At 38.6% G+C, this 22,702-nt stretch overlaps 1 protein-coding gene across 2 annotated transcripts in view; it reads right to left on the bottom strand.

The window, feature by feature from the left end:
* The window catches only part of EDIL3 (EGF like repeats and discoidin domains 3), a 434,578-nt gene extending 412,719 nt beyond the window's left edge, over window positions 1-21,859 (bottom strand). For both annotated transcript variants that reach the window (XM_053587072.1, XM_053587080.1), the window contains exon 1: window positions 21,217-21,859. In XM_053587072.1, the coding sequence (XP_053443047.1) occupies window positions 21,217-21,283 (67 nt within the window). In that variant the 5' untranslated portion in view covers window positions 21,284-21,859. The remainder of the gene's footprint in view (window positions 1-21,216) is intronic.
* Between the last annotated feature and the right edge of the window lie 843 nt (window positions 21,860-22,702).

Here is a 22,702-nt window from a genome sequence, read left to right as displayed (position 1 = left end):
GTTTCAGGTAGTGATTAGATATTTTCATATAATTTTGAAAAATCATTGAACTAAACACTTAACATTGTATTTCTTGCAAATAAATTATGCTGCTTCAAAAGAATGCATAGCACCATTTTATCATTGAAGATATATCAGCAATTTTTATTAACTGAAAGAATAAATTGACCATATAAAAATAATAGTCTAATAGCGCAAAACGGTATTCATAAATACTGTTTGGTTGCACATGAGTTTTCTGTACGTGGTTTCATAGCTGCATCTAAGTAACATACCCTACAATATCAAGCTAATGTAGACACAATAACAAAATGAACTTAATGTAGAATATTTATAAGCCAACTTCCCAAAAGAGCAGTAAAGCCAAAGAAACCCAGTTTTAATTATAAACATATATTAATAGGTTTCTAAAAGTGGTTTCCACTTTAATTTCTGGATTCACAGATTTAAAAGCACACAACCATGTCTTTTGCTTTATTACACACCTTGGTTATTATTCCAATGTGAGAAATAACAGTGTTTAAATATCTGGAGTGCAACCAAATGATTCATCAATTCAATTTGCTTTAATTTTCTTTTGCAAGAGAGTCAGGGAACAATTAAACCTTCTGAATGAACCCTAAATTTTTTAATTCTATCTTCCTCATAGTGCCTTCTTGAGATTTCTTATATCAAATAAGATGTCTGATTAAAGTTACCCTACTTAAGTATGATTTCTTCCTATCAAATATTATGGAGTGATGGTTTTCATTCTTAATACACATATTTCCAAATGACCTATTGTTTTCTATAATGCAATTACATATTAAAATGCCTATTTTCACATTGATATGCCAATATAAATGAGCTCAGGAAGTCTCTGTTAAAGCTCGTATGTTCCAATTACCTGGGCTCACAGGCTAGGCTTTGCTCATAGCAAAAGACAATTAATCCTAGAGGAATTCATCATGCCTCTTATTATCCTCGAATCAATTGACTTACTTTATAACATACCCAATTACAGTGAAATCAAAACTCTGAAACCTTCAATCCCAGATAGGTCTACTACGTTATCATAAATAACATTTTAAATATTTCCAAAGGTATTCTCGCTTTGAGTGGAATGAAAAGTACTCCCACAGAAATAATCAAGAAATATTACTTCATGCTGATCTATGCCACTTAGCAAAAAACACACATAAATTGATTTTAGCAACAATGTTGCTTATATTTTGTATTCCTATTTGCAAAGTTGAATTCCAAATACATTTAATTTTTGAAGAGCTTTCACCATGTAAATTATATTACTCAGTAAAGAGGTCATTTAATTAACATATTATTATTCTAAATTATTTAAATGCAGTATTTTCCTTTATAATAAATGATTTAAAATATTGTGTATGTATATATTTTCAATTGTCAGGGTGCAGTGAGATATCAGTAACATCACTGCATTTTGGAGTAGAAATCTAAGCTAATTCTTGTATTAATAGGTATGATCAAAAATTGCTAATTCAAAAAATAAGATCTGGTCCATGCAATTTTGAAATTGAGCTTTTTAGAAACAAAATAAAACATGTATCTCCAGAAGCAATTCATCATATTGGCTAAAATGTATTTTAACTCATACTAAAGAAAATTTGAATTACATTTTTTGGACTGGCATTAGAATAAGAAAAAGCTGAATTCTGCAGTTCCAGGAACATATCAGGAAGCTGATTCTTTTAGAGGTAGCAATTTTTCATGAGGTGAGAGAATAATTTAATTGAATTTAACTTTAATAATATAACTTTCTACGTTTGTACAAACAAAAAAGAAGTTTCTAAGCCAGCAAGTTCTAGATATCAATTGAGGGTGAAAAAAGACAGGTGAAATCATGGAAATTTAAGGACATCAGACATGAGTATAACCATTTTAATATGTAGGGGCTGTCCACAGTCTGATCATTACTAGCTAAGTTCTCAGGATTCAGTGACTAACCTGTATATCAGATTTGTCATTATTTTTCAGGGTGTTTGCATTCATTTTCCAAGTAATTGTAATCAAAAGTTTTCATGGCATCTGGAAATATAGATTAAGTTACACAAAAATTAACAAAGGGAAGGTTATATAAAAACATGGGAATTGTCACTGCTTTAGATATTTTCTGATTCTATAAAGATATAAAAAAAATCAAGAGTTTGAAGCTTCCACCAAAACAAACAACATACATGAAAGTTTTCAGGTTATGGAATCATTCACTGTGTATTGCTTCATTTTTCTTTTGATCAATCTAGTCAGCCAAAAAAGACAAGTAATACAGAGACACTACTTTTGCTAAATAAAGGAATTAAAGCTCAAAGGTTGGAGTTTTCCCAAAGTCACAAAACAGGTGGCAGTTCACACCTGTAATCCTAGTACTCTGAGAGGTCAAGGCAGGTGGGTCACATGAGCTCAGGAGTTGAGCACAGCCTGAGCAAGAGTGACACCTGTCACTACTAAAAGTAGAAAAACTAGCCAGATGTTATGGCAGGTGCTTGTAGTCTTAGCTACTTGAGAAGCTAAGGCAAGAGGACTGCTGAACCCAGGAATCTGAGATTTCTGTGAGCTATGATGATGATGGCCCTCCACTTAGGGCAACAGAATGAGACATTGTCTTAAAAAAAAAAAAAAATCACGAGCACTTGGTAGAGCCAGGATTGAGTCTTTGATGGCTAGACTGGTCCAAACTGATTTGGAAAGTCTTACAAAGACACACACACACTGCAGGTGAAGAGCTATACAAACTTATACCTACATGAGATTACACATACAAGCAACTGCAGCAGGCAGCACTTGGGTCTCCATGTTCTTCACCACTTGGTGTTGTACCCATTAAAAACGTTACATTACCTGGTAACAGGAACATGGCAGACGTAATTAAAATTGCTCATCAGCTGACCTTAAAATAAGGAGATAATCCTGAATACACACTATAATTGTACCTTCGTAGAGATACTATATAGCAGCAGTCCCCAAACGTTTAGCACCAAGGATTGGATCACAGAAGACAACAGGTAACTTTCCCATGTATTGGCTGGTGGGGAGGAAGAGAATGAATACTCAAAGATGAAAAATCCTAAATTTAATGAAAGATCTGAGTATAAATATCCAAGAAACCCAGCAAACACCAAGGAAGAAAAACTCAGTGATACACACAAAAACACATTATAATGAAACTTCTCTTTTTTTAATCTTTTTTTTAAATTAAATCATAGCTGTGTACATTAACGCAATCATGGGGTACAAGGTGCTGGTTTTATATACAATTTGAAATGTTTTCATCAAACTGGTTAACATAGCCTTCCTGGCATTTTCTTAGTTATTGTGTTAAGACATTTATATTCTACACCTAGTAAATTTCACAAGTACCCTTGTAAAATGCACCATAGGTGTGATCCCACCAATTATAAATAAAACTTCTAAAGCCAAAATCTGATACCTTTAAAAGCAGCAATAGAGATCAGCTTGCCTCATAATAAGGGATTCTCACTACTTCAGTTCAGAAGCTCTGAAGAAAAGAAATCAGTGGTCTGCCAAAAATAAAGCACACACACCGAGTACCAAAAAAAAAAAAAAAAAAAGTCTCTTTTAAATCTCTAAAGGAGAAATTAAGACATCCCAGATAAACAAATGCTGAAAAATTCATTATCACTAGATCTGCCCTGAACAAAATTCTTAGGGAAGGTCTGTCGGGTGAAATAAAAGCCCACTAGACAGTAACTTGAAGCTATATGATGAAATAAAGAGTTCAAGGGGGGTAAATAAATGTGTCATTGGTATTAATGAAGTCACAGTACATACATGCACTTTTTATTTCCTTCACAATAGGAGGGATTGATGCATTTTAAAATAAATGATGAGTTTGTGTTTTAAGTATTGAATGTACACAAAGATATAATAGTGTGACATCAACAACTTAATGGAGTAATAAATGAGTTATAGAGCAGCAGATTCTGTATATTTAAGTCATTCTAGCCTAAGTTAAAATTAAAGGGACTTCACTTTAGGATCTTAATGTAATCCCCATAGTAACCACAAAGAAAATAGCTATAGAATATACCTAAAAGTAAATAAGAAAAAAAAGTAAACATTTCACTGCAAAAAAATTAACTAAACATAAAAGAAATGAGAGGAAAAGGCACATAAAATGACAGGATTATGTCCCTTCTCATTAATCACATTAAATGTACACCGTTTAAATTTTCCAATCAAAAGACAGAAATGAATAGAAGGAAAAAGGAAAGCATGATATAACTATATGCTATCTATAAAAGTCTCATTTTAAATCCAAAGAAACCAATAAATTAAAAAGTAAAAGGATGGGCAGTGCCTGTGGCTTAGTCGGTAAGGTGCCAGCCCCATATGCCAAGGGTGGCGGGTTCAAACCCAGCCCCGGCCGAACTGCAACAAAAAAATAGCTGGGTGTTGTGGCGGGCGCCTGTAGTCCCAGCTACTCGGGAGGCTGAGGCAAGTGAATTGCTTAAGCCCAGGAGCTGGAGGTTGCTGTGAGCTGTGTGAGGCCACGGCACTCTACTGAAGGCCATAAAGTGAGACTCTGTCTCTACAAAAAAAAAAAAAGTAAAAGGATAAGAGATGTTATACCTACCAGGCAGACAGTAACTGGAAGAGAATGAAGAGGGGAAATACTAATATTGGAGCAAAGACAGTTCAAATCAAAAATGGTTACAAGATACAAGAAGGACATTATATATTACTAAAAGTTTTAATACAGCAAGAAGACATAACATTTACAAATAATTGCCCATAGAATAAATAACAGACTGTCAAAATTTGTGAAACAAAAACTGACAGAATTTAAGTAGCAGTAGAAACTTCTAAAATAGTATTTGGAGACATCAATACACCATTCTGAATGGGTAGCACAACCAGACAGAATATAAGAAAATAGAGAATTCAAACAACACAATAAACCAACAACATGTAACAGACATATACAGAACACTCAGCCCAGTAAGAAGAGCGCACGCATGCTCCTCAAGTGCACAGGGGGCACGTTACCCAACAAAGCATATGTCAGGCCACAGCTTAAACCTCAATAGAATTAAAAAGATAGATTCTAAATAAGACAGATGTTCTGTCTTCAGCAGCCACAACAGAATGAAGTTAGAAATCAGTAATAAAAGCAAAACTGACAGACTCACGAATTTGTGGAAATTAAATAACACACTTTTAAACAACCGATGGACAAAAAAGCAAACACAGAAGAAATTAGAAAGTACACAGAGATGCATGAAAACACAAACGAACATGCCAAAATTTGGAGATGGGTAGTGCTAACAGGAAAATTTATAGCTATAAATGCTTACACATTAAAAAGTAACCAGATCTCAAATCAATAACCTGACTTTACAACTTAGAGAACTACAAAAATGAAGAACAAACTAAACCCAAAGCTACAAGGCAAGAAATAGGAAAGATCAGAGCAGAGATAAAAGAAATAGAAAATTTAAAAAATAGAGAAAAATCAACATAAGCAAAAGTAGGTTCTGTAAAAATGATCAGCAAAATTAACAGAGCTTTAGCTACCTAGACTAAGAAAAAAGTACTAAAATTGGAAAACGAAACATAGACATTACCACCAATTCTACAGAAATAAAAAAAGTTTTAAAAGTGCTATGAAAAAATATACACCAACAAATTGGATAACCTATAGGAAATGGACAAACTCCTAGAGACCAAAAAAAAAAAAAACCCACAATAAATCCAACACACACACAAATCTGAACAGACCTATAATAAGTAAGGAGATTCAACCAAAGTATCCCAACAAAGAAAATCCCTGGACCTGATGTCTTCACTGGTAAATTCCATCAAACATTCAAAGACAAATTAATACCAATTCTTTTTAGTCTCTGCCAAAACATTGAAGAGGAGTGACTACTTAACTCATTCTATGAGACCCGAATGACTTTAATACCAAAGCTAAAAAAAAAAAAAAAACAAGAAAAGAACAATATAGACCAGTATCCTTCATAAGCATTTACGAGAATATCATAAACTACAAGTGTAACAAACTCAGTAGCATATGAAAAAAAATTATACCCCATAACCAAATGGGATTTCCTCCAGGAATGCAAACATGTTTCAACAAACATAAATTGATAAACGCAATACATCATACTAACAGAAGGAAAGAAAAACACATATCCTCTCCATTGATAATAGAAAAGGCATTTGACAAAAATTCAATACTTTCATGATACCCAATCTACAAACAAGGAATAGATGGCAACTATATCAACATAATAAAAAGCCGGCTGTATGTTAACAACCTGCAGCAAACATTGGTAAAAGATTGAAAACTTTTCCTCTAAGATCAGGAACAAAGTAAAGATGCCCACTTTGCCACTTCTACTCAATATAGTATTGGAAGTTCTATCCAGAGCAAGGAATCAAGAAAAAAGAAAAGGTATCCAAATTGGAAAGGAAGAAGTAAATTTATCTCTGCAGATGACATGATCCTCTATGTAGAAAACTCAAAGTTTCCATAAAGAAAAACTGTAAGGACTAATAAACAAATTCAGAAATGTAGTAGGATTTAAAAAAAATCAACACAAAAATCAGGTGCACTTCTTTGTACTAACAATGAAATATAACAAGCTGGAGAGGAAATTATGAAATTATCTTATTTTCCATTTTATCAAAAAGAACGAAATATAGAAATTAACTTAACCAAGGTGGTGAAAAACTTGAACAATAAAAACTATGAAATATTGCTGAAAGAAATTTAAAAGAGTAAATAAATAGATATAAATTCCATGTTCATAGATTCATAGATTAGAGGACTCAATAATGTTAAGATGTAAATACTGCCTAAAGCAATCTATGGATTCATTTCAATCCTATCAAATAGCCAATGATTTTTATTTTACAAAAATTGAAGAACTAATTCTAAAACCATATGGAATCTTGAAAGAGAAGAACCAATTTGGAGAACTCTCGCTTCCCATTTTAAAAACTTACTAATATGCTATAGCAATTGAAATAATATGGCACTGGCATAAAGACATAGGGGTAAACCAGTGGATAATAACAGCCCAGATATAAACCCTCACATATACGTTCAAATAATTTTTGACAAGGATGCCTGGGATTGGGGAACCTGAGGCCTCAAGGAAACTTGTGGCCTTCTGGTCCTTAAGTGCAGCCTTTCGAACGAATCCAAACTTTATATAATAAATTACTTCATTAAAAGGGTTGCAGCAAAGATGAAAGCTTTGCTTGCCTTCCGTGGTGCTTAAAAAAGAATGATCTTAAAATCAGAAGGCTACCACAGGTTCCCTGCCCATGCCAGGAGTGGCATACAAAAGAATGAAGTTGGATCCTTACCTAGAACCAAATACAAAAATTAACTCAAAATGGATCAAATCTAAATCTAAGACTAAAACTATAAAAAATCTTTGCAAAGGGCAAAAGCTTCATGACATTGGATTTTGCATCGATTTATTGGATATGACACCAAAGCCACTGGCAACAACAACAACAAAAATAGGCAAATTGACTTCATTAATGTTAAGAAATTTTGTGAGGCTGGGCATGGTGGCTAATACCTGAAATCCTAACACTTTGGGAGGCCAAGGCAAGAGGATCACTTGCAGCCAGGAGTTCAAGACTCCAAACTCTACCAAAAAAAAGGAAAGAAAGAAAGGAAGAACGAAAAAGAAAAAGAGAGAGGAGGGGAGGGGAGGGGAAAGGAGGGGAGGGGAGGGGAGGGGAGGGGAGAAGAGAAGAGAGAGGAGGGAGGAGGGGTTAATTAGACACCTGTGGTCCCAACTGCACGGGGAGCTGAGGCAGGAGGATTGCTTGAGCCCCCCTGAGTTTCAGGTTGCAGGGAGCTATGGTCCTGCTGCTCTCCACCTTAGGCAACAAAGTGAGACCCTACCTTGCAAAAAATGAAAATAAAACAAACAAAAAAAGCCTATATGATATGAGCCATTACATGGTTAAACCTATTCCTTAAAGATATTCACTTATTTAAACAAGCCTCCAAATAAAGACACCAGTATGTCACCGTTATAATTTTTTATCAATGAATGTATACTAGCTAACAAGTTAAAGGAATAACTAAAACTTTAAAACAAGGATGAGGAATTAACTGCCTTCCTCCTTCCCCCAAAAAAATATTGTTGCCAAAGGTTCTTTCTTATCACATAATAAGGAGCAAAGTATTAGATTTTTCAGTTTTTACCAGTGGTTCTCAACCTTCCTAATGCTGCGATGTATTTTCATTGTTACAAAGGGGTCGCAACCCACAGGTTGAGAACTGCTGGCTCTACACAATCCTTTTCCATTACATTCCTTTTTGCAATTATCTGTCCTTTTTAGAGTTTTCAGACAAGGATTGGAAATCACACAATTACTGAGGTCTGAAACATATAAACTGTTTTAGAACCACTGAGGCATTTTAGAAAGGTAGAAGTACAGTTGCCTAAAGGGAAATAAACAGCCGTTCGCAGAGACATACAGATTGTTACTACACAAACAACTCTAAACAGAGCTGTTTAGAAGTCTTTCCACTCCTAGGCAGACGTGCTCCCAGGTGTCATCTTCTCCTCTGCCAAGTATGTCTGAGCTGAGCAGGTGCAAACACACAGTGGGAGGAGGGAAAAAAGTTATGGTTGGAGGAAAGTTATTGCAGGTGGGGCTTGTAAGAGTGATTGTCAGGGAATGGGGGAAATTAGCAGATCACTGGGCTACCTGCAGGTCCTCCACCTGGTAATTAAAAACATCACCAAGTGCTTTGATTCTGTTGCACACACTTTTCTTGACCATACACTGATAGTTCACATCTATCTTCCATATACAATTACAATTTGGTAATTTAAGAAAAAACCCGAACATTCCTTTTAAAGTATTTATAAAGTAGAGTGCTGTGGAAACGGTTGTTAATTTATTTAGCCTTTAGAAGTTGCCACTACTAAAGTATTTATCACTTTTTAAAAATGTATCTCTGTACAATGATTCACAAGTCAATGCATCAGTCAAGTAGAAAAGAATTTATTAAGTAAGTTAACAGATCTATCAAGGGAACACATTTTTAACCATAAAAAGATTTATATACCAGCAGAGTTGTTTTTCATTAATGCATGCATGCATAAATTCAGAAAATAAACATTAATGAATGCCTACTACAAACAAGGCAGCGTACATGGAGCTGGCTGTACTTCAGGGAACAAAGTGAGTATTTTCACACCTTCATCAAGCTTACAGTTGATTAAAACAAGATAGAAAACAGAAAATAAGTAAGCAAATATAAGAGTGAGTATATTGCAATTTTTAAAAGGTGCTATAAAAGAAGGATAGGAAAATAGAATAATTACAGGGGCACATACACGTGGTGTGTATGTGTTTGAGTAGGGGTTACTTGGACAAGATAATCAAAGAGAGACCACTGAGGCCATGTTGTTTAAGCTGCAGAATGAGCTGGAAGCCGAAAAATAACACCATATAGAAGGAGATAGCCAGAAATAGAAATATAGTTTATAAAGAGAGAGAAAGAGAGAGAAATAAAGATAGGTGATAGTTTCAAGAAGATAGTCAATACTTTAAAGGCCCCAAAAATATGACATAAAAAGTTAATGACAGTAATTTGTGTGTCATATTATTATTTAGGGAAAATGTACATGATATAAAAGGAATGATAAATACATAATTATATCATTTGCAGGAAATTAGGAACTCCACATGGGGAGAGCATACATTATATAATAACAACAGTTAGTGCAGACTGGGAGAAAAAGTTAAGTAAAATTCCAATGAAGGCAAATACAAACTAAAATCATGAAAAATTAAATATATATTACTTGAAAAAATGTGGCTTGACAGAAAAAAATTAAATAACTAGCAAAATAATAGATTAAAATTTAAAAATTTAGTTTCAAAATTTAAAAAAATGCAAACTAATATGTGTGGCAGAATTTTAGGAAGCACATCCCTGGAATTCTCTGTTGAGTTTTTGGCAAGCTTCTTGAATAAATATGTAGGCTACTTGGACAGATTCTAAATGAAACAACTAAAATGATGAAAGGAATGGCTTACAAGGACAGATTAAAGGAAAAAATATGTACGATGTCAGCATGTCAGGAACTAAAAAGGAAACATTATGGCTTACAAATATTTGAAACATGTAAATTTAAGGAAAAAGAATTCTTTGTGTACAAGGTACACAATTATGAGTATATTGAAAAGGAAAAACAAAAACAAAAAAAAGATTCCCCTGGTAATAATGTTAACAGTTTTCCAGTAAGAACAGTTTGGACAACTAACACAAGCATGGTCAAATTGAGGCATCAGGCATATGTATTACACATTCCCTGGAACGTAAACTATGCAGACCTCAAAATTCACAGACGCCCATCTGAACAGGATAAAGTAGGTCACGGCACAACTGCAGAAAATCTTCCTATCCCCCAGCTGTGCTTTAAATTTAGAAGGGATTCTTCTATGGACGTGGGGCTTTTCTCTGTAATTGTGTTACAGTGAAAAGATTCTTGGATTTGGGTCTGTAAGACCTGGTTTTGAGGGCTGATCACTTACCCTACCCTCAACTCTGTATCCTCGACTGTCAGCCAGGAAGATAACCCCTCAGACTGTTGGGAGGTTTAAAAGAGCTGCTGTATACCAACACATATTTTGTGTCGGTATAGCATTGCTCTTAGTGACAGGTATCAATGATTATTATGAGTCCATTGAGCCAAAAGCTGTCGAATGAAGACTGTCATGAATAATGCCTGGGACTGGGCCCTCAGATCTGCCACCGTGCTCAGAGGAAGCACCTCTGCTCTAGAACACTGTTGACCTTGCGGCCCTCTCAACTGGACACTGTCTCTCCTCTTCTTTCTCCACCTGAAGGTGGGGTACAAGACCTTCCTATTGCTCAAAACCACTTTCAGAACATTCTCCCTCCTTTCTCCCTAAAACAGCCAGTTTTAAGGTCAGGTCAGAGATCTTCTGCTCCCTACCACCCCCCCTCCCCTTCATAATCATGAATCCTGATTCATGCAAATTTAAGGAAAAACAATTGTGTACATCTCATCCCTTGAAGATTCCTGATTTGGGTTTCTTGTCATTTCTCATGTCCAACATTTCTCATCTTTCTCATGATATACCCTTTCGTGGTTTTACTACCCACACGGATGATTTTTCCAAAAGCTGGCCATTCAATGCCTGGACTCTTTTTTCAGTCATCATGTCCTCTAACCTCCCTCAACTATAACTTACATGTTGATGCTCCCAAATTTATAATTACCAAAATTATAACTGTGCTATTAATACTGCAACATCACCATAATCTTTTTCCTCAGCCCATCACTTCCTATCTTTGTTTTCTGTTCCCCTTAGAACTCCACTTCAGCCTTACAACCCCACTGCGGAGTTCCTAGTGCCAGGAAAGCAGGAGTGCTATCTGATAGCACTAGATATGGGGAAAGGAGGTTGTAAACTATCTTAGTTTGGGACTTCATAAAGCAAAATGGCAGACAAAAGAAAAATTAATGAAACCAATGGAGAGATTCATACATGGCTACATACCTTAAAATGGATAACCACACAGACGAGGTTGGCGACTGGAAATAAGAGTAAGAGGGGGTGGGTCCAGTGGGAACGAAGGGTGAAGAAGGGAAAGAGGGAGAGAAAATCCTGGTAGGAGATGGAAAGTCTAAGAAATTTAAATTACTGGTAGCTGAGTAATTCCACGTGATAAGAAAGTCCAACAAATAGCATTACCAATAGCCACTTAAAAAATAGAGGTGAGAATTATTAATGTTGGTATCTCCCAGGATGTTTGATACCAGAATGTTAAATGGCCCACAAATGTGGAATCTTTAAGAGAAGAAATAATAGAGAAGAGATGGGTGAGAAGCCACTGAAGCAGGATGGGGCATCATGAAGGTTAGTAATGGGCTCCAAAGAGGAAAGGAGGTGTTTTATGCTAATAGCGTGAAAGCGCTGAAGTTGGTCTGAGAAGCAGTTTGAAATAGTGTTTGAAAGAACAATAAGATCAGCTCCTCCTTCTCATCTCATGAGTCTAAGAACTGAGTAAAAAGAACAACTATAATTAGCTTAAGTAAAATGATACAACAGAAAAGTAAGAAATAAAAGTGAATCAGGACACAGACCTGCATCAGAATCAAGTTCAAACTCTATTTGTTCCTTCAATTCCAGATCATGTGACTTTTCTGAATTTCAGATTCTTTACCTGTTAAGTCAGATTAAGATTGGGCTGTTTATATTGCCTACCATGATGGTGGGGAGTGCCTATGAAATTTTAACCACCTTTTCTTTTCTTTTCTTTTTTTTTTTTTTGCAGTTTTTGGTCAGGGCTGGGTTTGAACCCACCACCTCCGGCATATGGGGCTGGCGCCTTACTCCTTTGAGCCACAGGGCCGCCCTTAACTACCTTTTCAATATTTTAGGACAGAAAGTATAATAACACACATGGAGGTCCATTTCAACTGTCAAGTGGACAGTTGTACTGAGGAAGTTATAAATAAGCATGATCTTACATGGAGTAATTTTCATTATTTTATAAAAATTTAAGTTGATCCAGTTTCAGTTTTTTAAAAGAAACTATATTTTGGTTATATATAATTCCTCGTCTAAACCAGAAAACCTAATATTCTAGCTGATATATGTTTTGAAGCCCATGTGGTGCTTTTGTTTGCCTACAATTTCTTACTGCAGTTACACAAAAATAAAGTGAGGATGAGATGTAAGGCAAATTACATACTTTCATTAACCAGGAAAAATTTTTAAAAAAACAAACCTTGTTAAATTCTGAAGTCACTTTGCACTATGTTATCTATGAAAATTACAAAGAAAGCCTGTCTCTACAGATCACCGTGTAGAGCAATGAACACTGCAGAGGGGCAGTGAAATCCTAGGAAATTAAAATAAATCATAAAAATCATGTTGAAATCAAACTGAATGGAAGATTTTGAAGAAAATGCATTTGCAATTACTTTGCCAGTGCTCCCCTCCTGTCTCCCATCTTTACTAGTGATGATTCCAAAACACAGATTAACTCTGACCAAATAAGCACACTCTTCTACTTCTGAATGTGAAAAGAACTTTGACACGTTACCCACTTACACTTGAAAATTTTAAATTATTATTAAGGAAACAAATATAACTACCAATTAAATAGCGATTAGATGAAACAAAGGAAACAAATATAACTACTAATTAAATAGCGATTAGATGATATGTGGGTTTTACAAATAATAAAATCATTTAACAAAGTATCTCTATGGTATACAGAATATGTTACTTACGGAGACAACAGTATTACTCAGTAGTAAAGAGGCTCTAGATTCCAACTGGATTCTAACAAGCTACTTAATAGCTATGCAATCTTAGAAAGTTACTTGATCTCTCTGTGTCTCCATTTCCTCATTCTTAGGTCAATAATAATAGTACCAGCCTCACAGAGTTGTTGTGAGAATTAAAGATGGTAATCAGAATAGTCAAACATATACTCTATATTCAATACTAGACTTACATAGTGCACTTAAGAAGAGATCAGAATGAATGTCCCTTGCTAACTTGTCTAACAAGATACCTATGTCGACATGGTGGCAGGTCCCAAGTACCAAGAAAGAAAAAAACATAATGATGCCTGAAAATTTATTGTTTCTAGGCCTCAATTAAATGGAGCCAGAAATGTCAGAACCTTGCATCCAACAAAGGAATGTAGACTTAGAAGTAGTGTTTCTTTTCATTGTAAATTCATAACAAACATATAAAGCACTGTAGACCCTCCCTTTACAATGCTGTCGCGGGAGAGTTAAGAAATACTTTTAAAGTAAGTTCATTCCACAACACAGATTATAGGAAATGGTTATGTAAGAAAGCGAGAAACAAAGCTTTTAATGTTCTTGAAACTACTTTTGACCCTTTTTTTTTTTTGTATAAAAGGCATACTGCTGTTTAAAGTGAGCAAGTACTTTTTTTAAGGAATACTGAGGGGTGGTGGGGGTTGAGGGAATGTGGGGGCTCCATGCAATTTGGTATCTGTGAAGTGTCTGATCTGGGTTTGTTATTGCTGTTGTTCAGTTTTATTGTTTGTTTTGCTAGCAATATTCTGAGCCCTGGCTCTGTAGAAAGCACATGAAGGGAGAACTTGGCATGTAAACATTAAAGCACTGTGAATGGTAATTTAGTTTTTGTTTGTTTGTACACAACGTTCCAAAAAAAAGATAGGGCTTATAATAACAAAGTTAAACTATAGAAAGAAAAAATTAACTAAGCAAATAGGAAAAACAGCCTGGATTAAATCAGAGTTCAAGTACATTTGGAGAGAAAATGTGATAAAAGAAGGGCAGCAGAAATGCGAGCACAGATCCGTGGGAGAGCACAGGTGGGAGACCGCTCCACATTCCAGGGAGAGATTTGTCAATTTATTGCAAATAAAAACATTCCCCAGTGTTCCCACTGGCCTGCTCCGGACTTTTCTGTTCAAGTGTCATAAGCTCATTATGCCCCGGCTGAGTTCATGCAATCTCCAGTACTAAGCATCAGTAAAATCTAAATGGTCATCCTGACCCAAATACAAGAAGGGAATTAAAGGATTATTTTGTATTCCCAAAATAAACCACTTTGTCAAATACCAAACATAAACCTTAAAGAATGCTTGGTGGCCTAACCCCATTTAGAGATTATCTTCAAATCAAGCACATGATCATCTAACGAGAGATTAAAATCCTGACCATCTCACTTATGGAATATTATACCATATTAAATGATTTTAAAAGATTATCAATCAGTTTGATACCGATCTATTTTAGAAAAAAGACAAAGCTAAGTCAATCTTTCTGAACAGTAACAAGCACATGCAAGTGTTTAAAAAGCCTTCACTTCGATTCTTATTATTAAATCCTCCATTCTACAGAATGCACTCTAGATCTTTTGCTGAACAAGTCCTATGCAGTGAGTATCACTACAAAAACGCATATTTTAAAATAGAATAGTAATCTACTTTCTGAAATACAGCCAAATAATAGCAGGACATGATATCTACATTCTGAGTTCTATGAAATTGAGTTCTGTGTTTTGCAATATCCTCCTTTATTACTGTAGGAGAAAAAAATCAATAAAAAATATATAACAACACTTTCTCTTCATGATAGGAAAAGAAACTTTCTTAATAAGTAAATTCTTAAGATATCTAACTCTTTCACCATTAAGCAGCTTTTCAAGTTAAAATAATGTGGACAATTTTTTTTCAATAAAATTGCTGAACATATTACAGTGAGCCTTTCTTTAAGATGCAACCCCAGTACTGCTACCAAGCCACTGAATTATCTCATATGGTGTTGCCTTTTGGCCTTTACACTTACCCCTGCACACACACACACACACACACACACACACACACACACAGTTCCCAGTTGGCCAAGCATGCTGGCTTATGCCTGTAATCCTGACACTCTCAGAGGCCAATGCAGGTGAATTGCTTAAGTTCAGAAGTTTGAGACCCACCTAACCAAGAGAGACTCTCTCTACTAAAAATAGAAAAACTAGATGGGCATTGTGAGAGGAGCCTGTAGTCCGCGCTATTTGGGAGGCTGAGGCAAGAGGATCTCTTGAACCCAAGCGTTTGAGGCTACTCTGAACTATGACGCCGTGGCACTCTACCAAAGGTGACAGAGTGAGATTCTGTCTCAAAAAATTTCCTCTGTTTTCACACTGATAAAGTATCACTACTTTTACCTATACTTCAATCTCATATTTGTCAAAAAGTTGGCATGTTTTACTGCACTGATTAAGTCATAATATGCCTTTCATCTTCTGAGTCCAGTTTATAAAGGGCCCAGGATCTTGAAAACCAAGAAAGAAAGACCCTTGTGTAATATATGACCTAAGGCCTAAATGTGACATATATTTTATGTGTTCAGGAGTCTCTGATTCTTTCTCTGGGTTCTCAGCTATGTGCTACATGGAAGCAGCAGCAGAGAAAGTAGGTTCTCCACGAGGAGGGTGAATATAAATTACTGTGCCTTTGATAATTTGGGGCATGACATTGTGATAGAATCAGGGTGCAACACTCTGAGTCATTACATAATTTAGATTTCAATGTTTTTGTTTGTTTGTATTTTTAAACTCGGGATTTGGTAGACAAGAGGCTTTATATTACCCTACTTTTTTCTCACAAAAAGATAAGCTGCAAATTTTACAATAGTCTGTAGATTTGCAACCTCATAATAATGCTAGCAGCATGCTAGTATCATTTTTATAGCGTTGTTATCCAGTAAGGAAATGGGGAATGGAAGGAAGAGGGGAAAAAAGAGATGGAGGGAGAAAGAGAGAATTTTTATTTTAGGAAGACTGACACAGAAGGGACACTACTAGATGCCAACTGTTTTGTTTATCAGTTCCTCTACAAAAAATTGATAAAAGGGGTGTAAGAGTGAATGTGCAACACAGTTTTTAGGGCTATATTAGCAGATGCTAAAACCAAAAGTTTTCAGATAAAGGTCCATTAGAAACAAAACAACTAATTCCAAGTTTTTTAATTATTGACTAAGACATATGGATGTAAATTTATACCTAGATGAAGTGCATTGTGGAAAAGCTTTATTTATCATGACATTCAGTCTCTTTTGGCCACATAGCCTGTATTATAAGCACTCATCTATTTCCAATGTTGTAGTTGCATACAAATAAATAGTTGAATGTATATATCCACTTAAATCAACATAATGGAATTTTTATTTATGAAACTTAAAGTTGGTATGACGAGTAAGCGTAAGAAAGTATGGTGGAGATTTCAGTAATTGTTTCTCATAGATCCCATGTATTTCTTTGAGAAAAACCCTGAAAAATAATCGTTCAACCTAGATGTGCGCTTAGTTGGCTGTAGCAGTTAGAGAAATTCTGTTTCCAGTTGGTCTTCCCTCTCTTTCTCAGGGGATCACTGAAAACTGATAATGTTAGTTTCATAGAAAGTAGAAAGTCACTTTATGTGGGTTTGCAAATTAGCATTTATGAGTTTACTTCTTTTATTCTTCCCTCTTTCCTTGAAAAGATCTCCGTTGATTATCCTGACACCTGCTGGTGAGGGCACAGTTGATTCCTGACTACTTGTCCCTTCAACTCATTCAAATCAAAGAATCCACAGAGGCATTTTCATTAAAATTAAGTGGTAATTCATTCAGTTTAAGTATTCATAGTTCTTCATTTTTACCAGTATTACGTAGGAGACCATATACATAAGGTTAATCAGTATACCATTTCACATGGGCAGCCTAAACTCTTTGTCTAGGAATGTTTGTTTGCTTTGATTAACCAAACGGTAATGTAATTATCACATGGACCAGGATAAAAAACAAGAATGAAAGCAAATATTCTAGGCATCTTTCTTAATATGCAAACAAGAACTGAATAATAAGCATAGCTTAGCTTTGGTTTTCTACTTTTTTTCATAATAATGTTAGTTTCTAAACTACTTAGCAAATAAAAAGAGTAAATTGATTAGCTATGATAGAAGCCATGCCGCTGATTATATAGCTGAAAAATTTCCTGTTTTTTTACTCTGTACCTACACGTTATGATTTACTTTTGGCTTGAACTGAGTTCTGAAGCCTGGACTATTTCTTTGGCAGAGATACAATGAAGGTACTACATCATAAATCATACTCAAAGCACCTGCAAGTGTGTTCAGTAAACAATAAATATCAGAATCACTTTCTTAGGCTTTGTGAAATTCTTTAAAAAGGCAGGTTTTTAAAACTGTACACAAAGATAACACAAACACTCCATTCCATTATTCAAAACACCTTAAATAATGAAAAATTTTAAGAATAAATTACTTAATTAAAACTTTACCTTAATTAAAATCAATGAAGTTAAGAGTTTAGACTACTAATTTAAACTCTTAAAAACTGTAATGGTGTTTACTAACCATGCTATTTTATATTAGTGACATATATTATATTCCTTTATATTAGTATAATTTTCTGAGAAGTAAAAACCATATGTGTCTATAGAGAAAAGCAAGTGTTATTGCAGTGTTTATTAAAAATATTTTATATCCTAAAAATACGTTTCATATCAAAAATGATCTTAGGATATTTGAGAAAACCACACTGAGTTTTAATTTAGAGAATTGTTCAGAAGTACAATACATCTGACTGGTTTTAGGGATCTTTGCAACTTTGCGGAAGGAAGAACAACTGTTTAATTTTTTTCTTAATTTTTTAATTATCATAAATGTTTTCTACAAGCCACATTAATTTAAACACATTTAAATTAATCAGAAAACATTTAAGACTAATCAGAAAAATTTACTCAGAACTAAAGGAAAATATTACGTTATATCATGACAGTGTATGGCATGACCAAGAATTCGCATGAATGTCAAAATGTCACAGCAGAATATATTTATTTAGGTATTATTTTTAATTCAATATTTCAATTATTTTAATCTATCATCTTGAATCTGAAATTAGTACTTATTTTGAAAGTATAAAATTAATGGTCATATACAGTATTGAAGACAGTAATGTGTGATAATAATATAAATTACAGAAATCAGTTACTGGGTTTTTTTGGCATAAACATTGCTATACTAATCACGGAAGCATAATGTTATTACTTGGAGTGAGACTGTTCAGATATTAATTTATTCTCATGTGAATTAAGTAAAAATCGCCACTGATTAAAAAACAAAATGGAAATGGCAATGATTCATAGTATTTAGGACATGTCTAGACATTTTTAGACAGTGCCATTTGCTTAAAGACTTCAGGCACAAACTGCAGGCTCAGGGACAGATTGCATAAGATGTCACGTGCTTGCTGCAACTGTATGCATGTTATTGAATTTTTTAGAGCAGCCCATAACGATGAATAATTTAAGAGTTAATAAAATATTCAATCTGACTGATCCATTGGTTTAATTTGAAAATAAAGACGACTAATAAAAGGAGTTATATATCCTTATCAAACCCCAGACATCAATGCAGGTAAATTGCAACCCACGCATAAGGAAAACACTAATTTCTAAAGATACACATCAGATAAATAATTGGGGTTTGGGCAACGGGTGCGAGGAAAATTTTCAGTGTTGACACTGGCTTCAGTAAGTTTTCTCAAAGTTTAATTGTTCGGAGCTGTCACGCAAACTGCACGCACTCTGCCTTCTGCAGAGGTGAGGGTGAAAAAATCAGGTGCAAGTTTAAACAAAAAGAGCAAAGGCAAAATGGTTCATTTCTTCATTTTTTTTCCTAAAGCCCTCTCCTTCTGCCCACAGGCTGGCTGAAAAAAAAAGGAGAAATCTGCTGAAAAATATGGAGTACACAGCTGCCCGAGCATTGTCTAGAAGGACCAGGATGGAAAGCCCAGGAAACATCTCCACGGTTGGTTCATCTGGCTGCGTACCGGGCGCCTTCGGTTCGGGCATCTTCAGGAGACAGAGCTCCTGGCTGCAGCAAACCGGGAGCCGCAGCCTAACCGAGCCCGGCACACTCAGCCAAAGCCACAAGCGCTTTCTTCTCCTCCCCAGCCGCCCTCCACCTCCGAGCACGGCCGTACAGCGGCGGGGTTGGCACGGTGTAGGTGCGTGTGAGTGGGTGAGTGTGCATTCATCTTTGGGCTGAAAACCGAGGCAGGGGAGGAGGAGCGGAGAGGGGAGTGCCTGCAGTGCTTTCCCTTCCTGCTAAGGGGTCAAAGTGCAGAAGGAACCAGACCGCATCTAAGAGAAAGGAGATGTATCTGCGGGGGTGAGGGGAGACTCTCTTTTTCCTATCTCTGGGGACTCGGCCAAGCAACTACAAGAGCCGTTACCATTTCTTAACCTTCAGTGGAGCGGCTGCGTCTGCCTGATAACTGGAAGGGCACTTTGTAAACGCAGGCGAGGCACACACCTACACACACGCCTTCACGCTGGGGAAAATGCCTCACTCTGGGGGAGGGAAAGAGGCCGAGGCAAAGGTGCAGCCCTGTATCTCCACCGCCAGGTCTGCGGGGGCATCTGACCAGCGACATCTAGCTTCTTGGGCAAACAGTCGCCCCGGACTCCACAATTTTCTTCTGAAAAAAGGATAGGTGCCTGGATCGGTGGTGTAGAGAATATTCACGCGGTGTCTAATCTCAAATGGATGTGAGTCAACACACTTTTTAATCCGACTACCTTTTTTAGAGGCACAGTATTTAAAACCCCACAGTGCACTCAGCTTCCCACTTGAAACTGCCTGCAGCGGATGCTGTTCCCCGCAAGTCCCTCAGAAGGGGCCGCCTGCACCGGGGAGCGCACAGGGGCCAGCTCCCCCCAAACCCGCCCACAGCCTCGGCCGCTCCCCGGCCCCATTCCGGCGCCAACTTCAGGTGGGCACCGAGACCCGGTCCCAATAAGGGCTGGTATTGACAAGCCACACCTCGCAGACGACTGGGCAGGGGACTCAGGGAAGTCCTGTTTTTTTTTTAAGGCTTTAAATCTTTTTTTCATTCTTTCTTTCATTTTTTCTTTCCCTTCAAATACTAGTCTTGAAAGGTACAACCAGACCAGTTTCTACAACTTTTCCGCTCCTGGGCGGGGGCGCGAGCTAGACTCGCACCGCACTGTGGTCTGTTACCCAGAGTTACGCTCCTATGGTGAGCGGGTGCAAAGCCCAGCTCCGGGCTCCTGGGGCTGGACGAGAGGGGGCTCCTGGGGTTTGCTACAACCCAAGCGGTGCGTCCGGGATAGGAGGCTAAAAAAGTCGACGTGACCTGCCAGACCCGACTCCACCTCACCCGCGACCCAAACTCCCAGAGACCGGCCCAGGTTGGCGACCGGCTAAGCCCGGCCCTGCGCCAGAGCACACGCACCCCGGGGGCGGACGGCCTGCAGCTCTCCAGCCTCTGCCCACGTCACCCAGAGGATACCCGGGAGCACTCGTTTCCCCGGCTCCGGCCCCCACGGAAGTCCCGCCGGGCGGCGTCCGCACTGCCCTGGAAGGGCTCGCCGTCCTCCGCTTTCTCCCCCCAGTCCTCTACCGGATCTCCCAGGTCCCCGCACCTCCTCCCGGCGCAGCCCTACGCACTCTGCTCACACTTTGCGAGCACTTTCCAGGGCCTTCCGAGACTCGCCGCCTCCTCCGCGCCGCCCGCGGCGCTCATCCCAGTCGCCGCCCGAGGGACCGCCTCCGGCCCCTACGCGGCGCTCCCCCGGGCGCGACAAGCCTGTCCCGCACCCGGCCGCCCGGCCCCGCCGCCTCACCTTGGCCAAACCGGGGGACGCCCAGGCTCAGCCCCACCAAGAGCCAGGTGGCCACCAAGCGCTTCATGATCCCGTCTCCGGACGTGACCTCGGCCGGTCAGGGGTAGTCACTGAAGGCAGCGTCGACGAGGGGGCACCGCAGGGCAGAGGCAGACCCCGCCTCTGCTGAAGAATTCAAGAAGATGTCTTCTTCCCGCAGCGCGCTCTCAAACAATTCTTGAAGCGGGCTGGAAAGAGTGGAGGCTGAAGAGCGGAATCTCTCCTCCTCTTTCGCCTGCGCTCCGGCGCGCGGAGGCGGGGAGCACGCGGGAGCCGCCGGCCGGCTCAGCCCTCCGCGGCGAGTGGGTCCCCGGCGGGCGCGGCGGGCGCAGCGGGCGGGGCGCGGGCTCCCGCGGCGGCTCGGGGCTCCCGCGCGGGTGGGCGGGCGGACCCGCCGGCCGACTGGCGGACGGGGCGCTCGGCTCGCGCTGCTCTCGCCGCGGCGGCTGCGGGGCTTCTGACTTGGAGAACAATGAAGCGTGAGCTGGAGGGGAGCGAGGGCGGCCGGGAGCGCACTGTGTACAAACAGAGGCGGCGTGCGTGTGAGCCGGAGCCTCGCCGGCGCTCTCCCCGCACCCCTGCACCCCGTCGCCTCCGCCCTCCCTCCCGCCCTCCCTCTGATTCCTCTGCTGATCAGGTCTCCCTCTCTCTGTCTCTCTCTCTCTCTCTCCGCCGCCCCCCTCATCCCCCTCCTTGCCTCCCTCCCTCTTTCCCCTCTCTCAGAATAGGGAGACAACCGCAGCCACACCCGAGCACCTGCCACCACCTCTGAAGTTACTATGTCGCCTGTACCTTCTGTATACACACACCAGAGACCCTGGATTAAGAGGTGCACCCTTCGTGTCTGAGAGTCTCTTGCTTTCCAGCGTTGACTTTGTAATTAACCATGCGAAAGATACCCTGAACTTCCTTTCCCCGAAGAGCCTGAAAAAAAAGAAGTTAGGTTTTCAAAAGTGGCTCTTGGGGCACAAGGCTTCGTGGGAGACAAGAACCTGTCAAAGTGAATTGTCCCGGATTTCTCAGGAGGTGCAATCTAGTCAGCCGCCAACTCTAACCAGCTAAGACAGGGCTGTTCTGCTGTTCTGTCTGCACTTTGCTTAGCTCCAGGGCTGGGGAGAGAGGGTTGGGGGCTCATCTGTTCACGGGGGCAAAGGGTGAAAGTGAGTAGGAGACATGCATCTCGTTAAGCAGGACATCTGTCTCCGGTCAGAAACAGTGGGGCGAAATTGGGGACTTGTGAAAGATAATAAAAGGCAAGTGGATCAAATTTTCTTGCTATCCACCAAAATAAATGGACTATTTTTTGTAGTGAAAGTGATTGAACCAAAAATACAACCGTGGCTTACAATTGTGCTTTCTCCTCTGTTTTTCTGTTAGAATGATTGCGTACTGTATATGGATTCAATTCCAGCAGTTGCAAGTACCAAATGAAACAGGGCTTTTTTTT

The sequence above is a fragment of the Nycticebus coucang genome, chromosome 1 (genome assembly GCF_027406575.1).
Source record: "Nycticebus coucang isolate mNycCou1 chromosome 1, mNycCou1.pri, whole genome shotgun sequence".
NCBI classification, from domain to species: Eukaryota; Metazoa; Chordata; class Mammalia; order Primates; family Lorisidae; genus Nycticebus; species Nycticebus coucang.
Note: the sequence above shows the minus strand (reverse complement) of the source record. Positions and strands in the feature narration are given on the sequence as shown.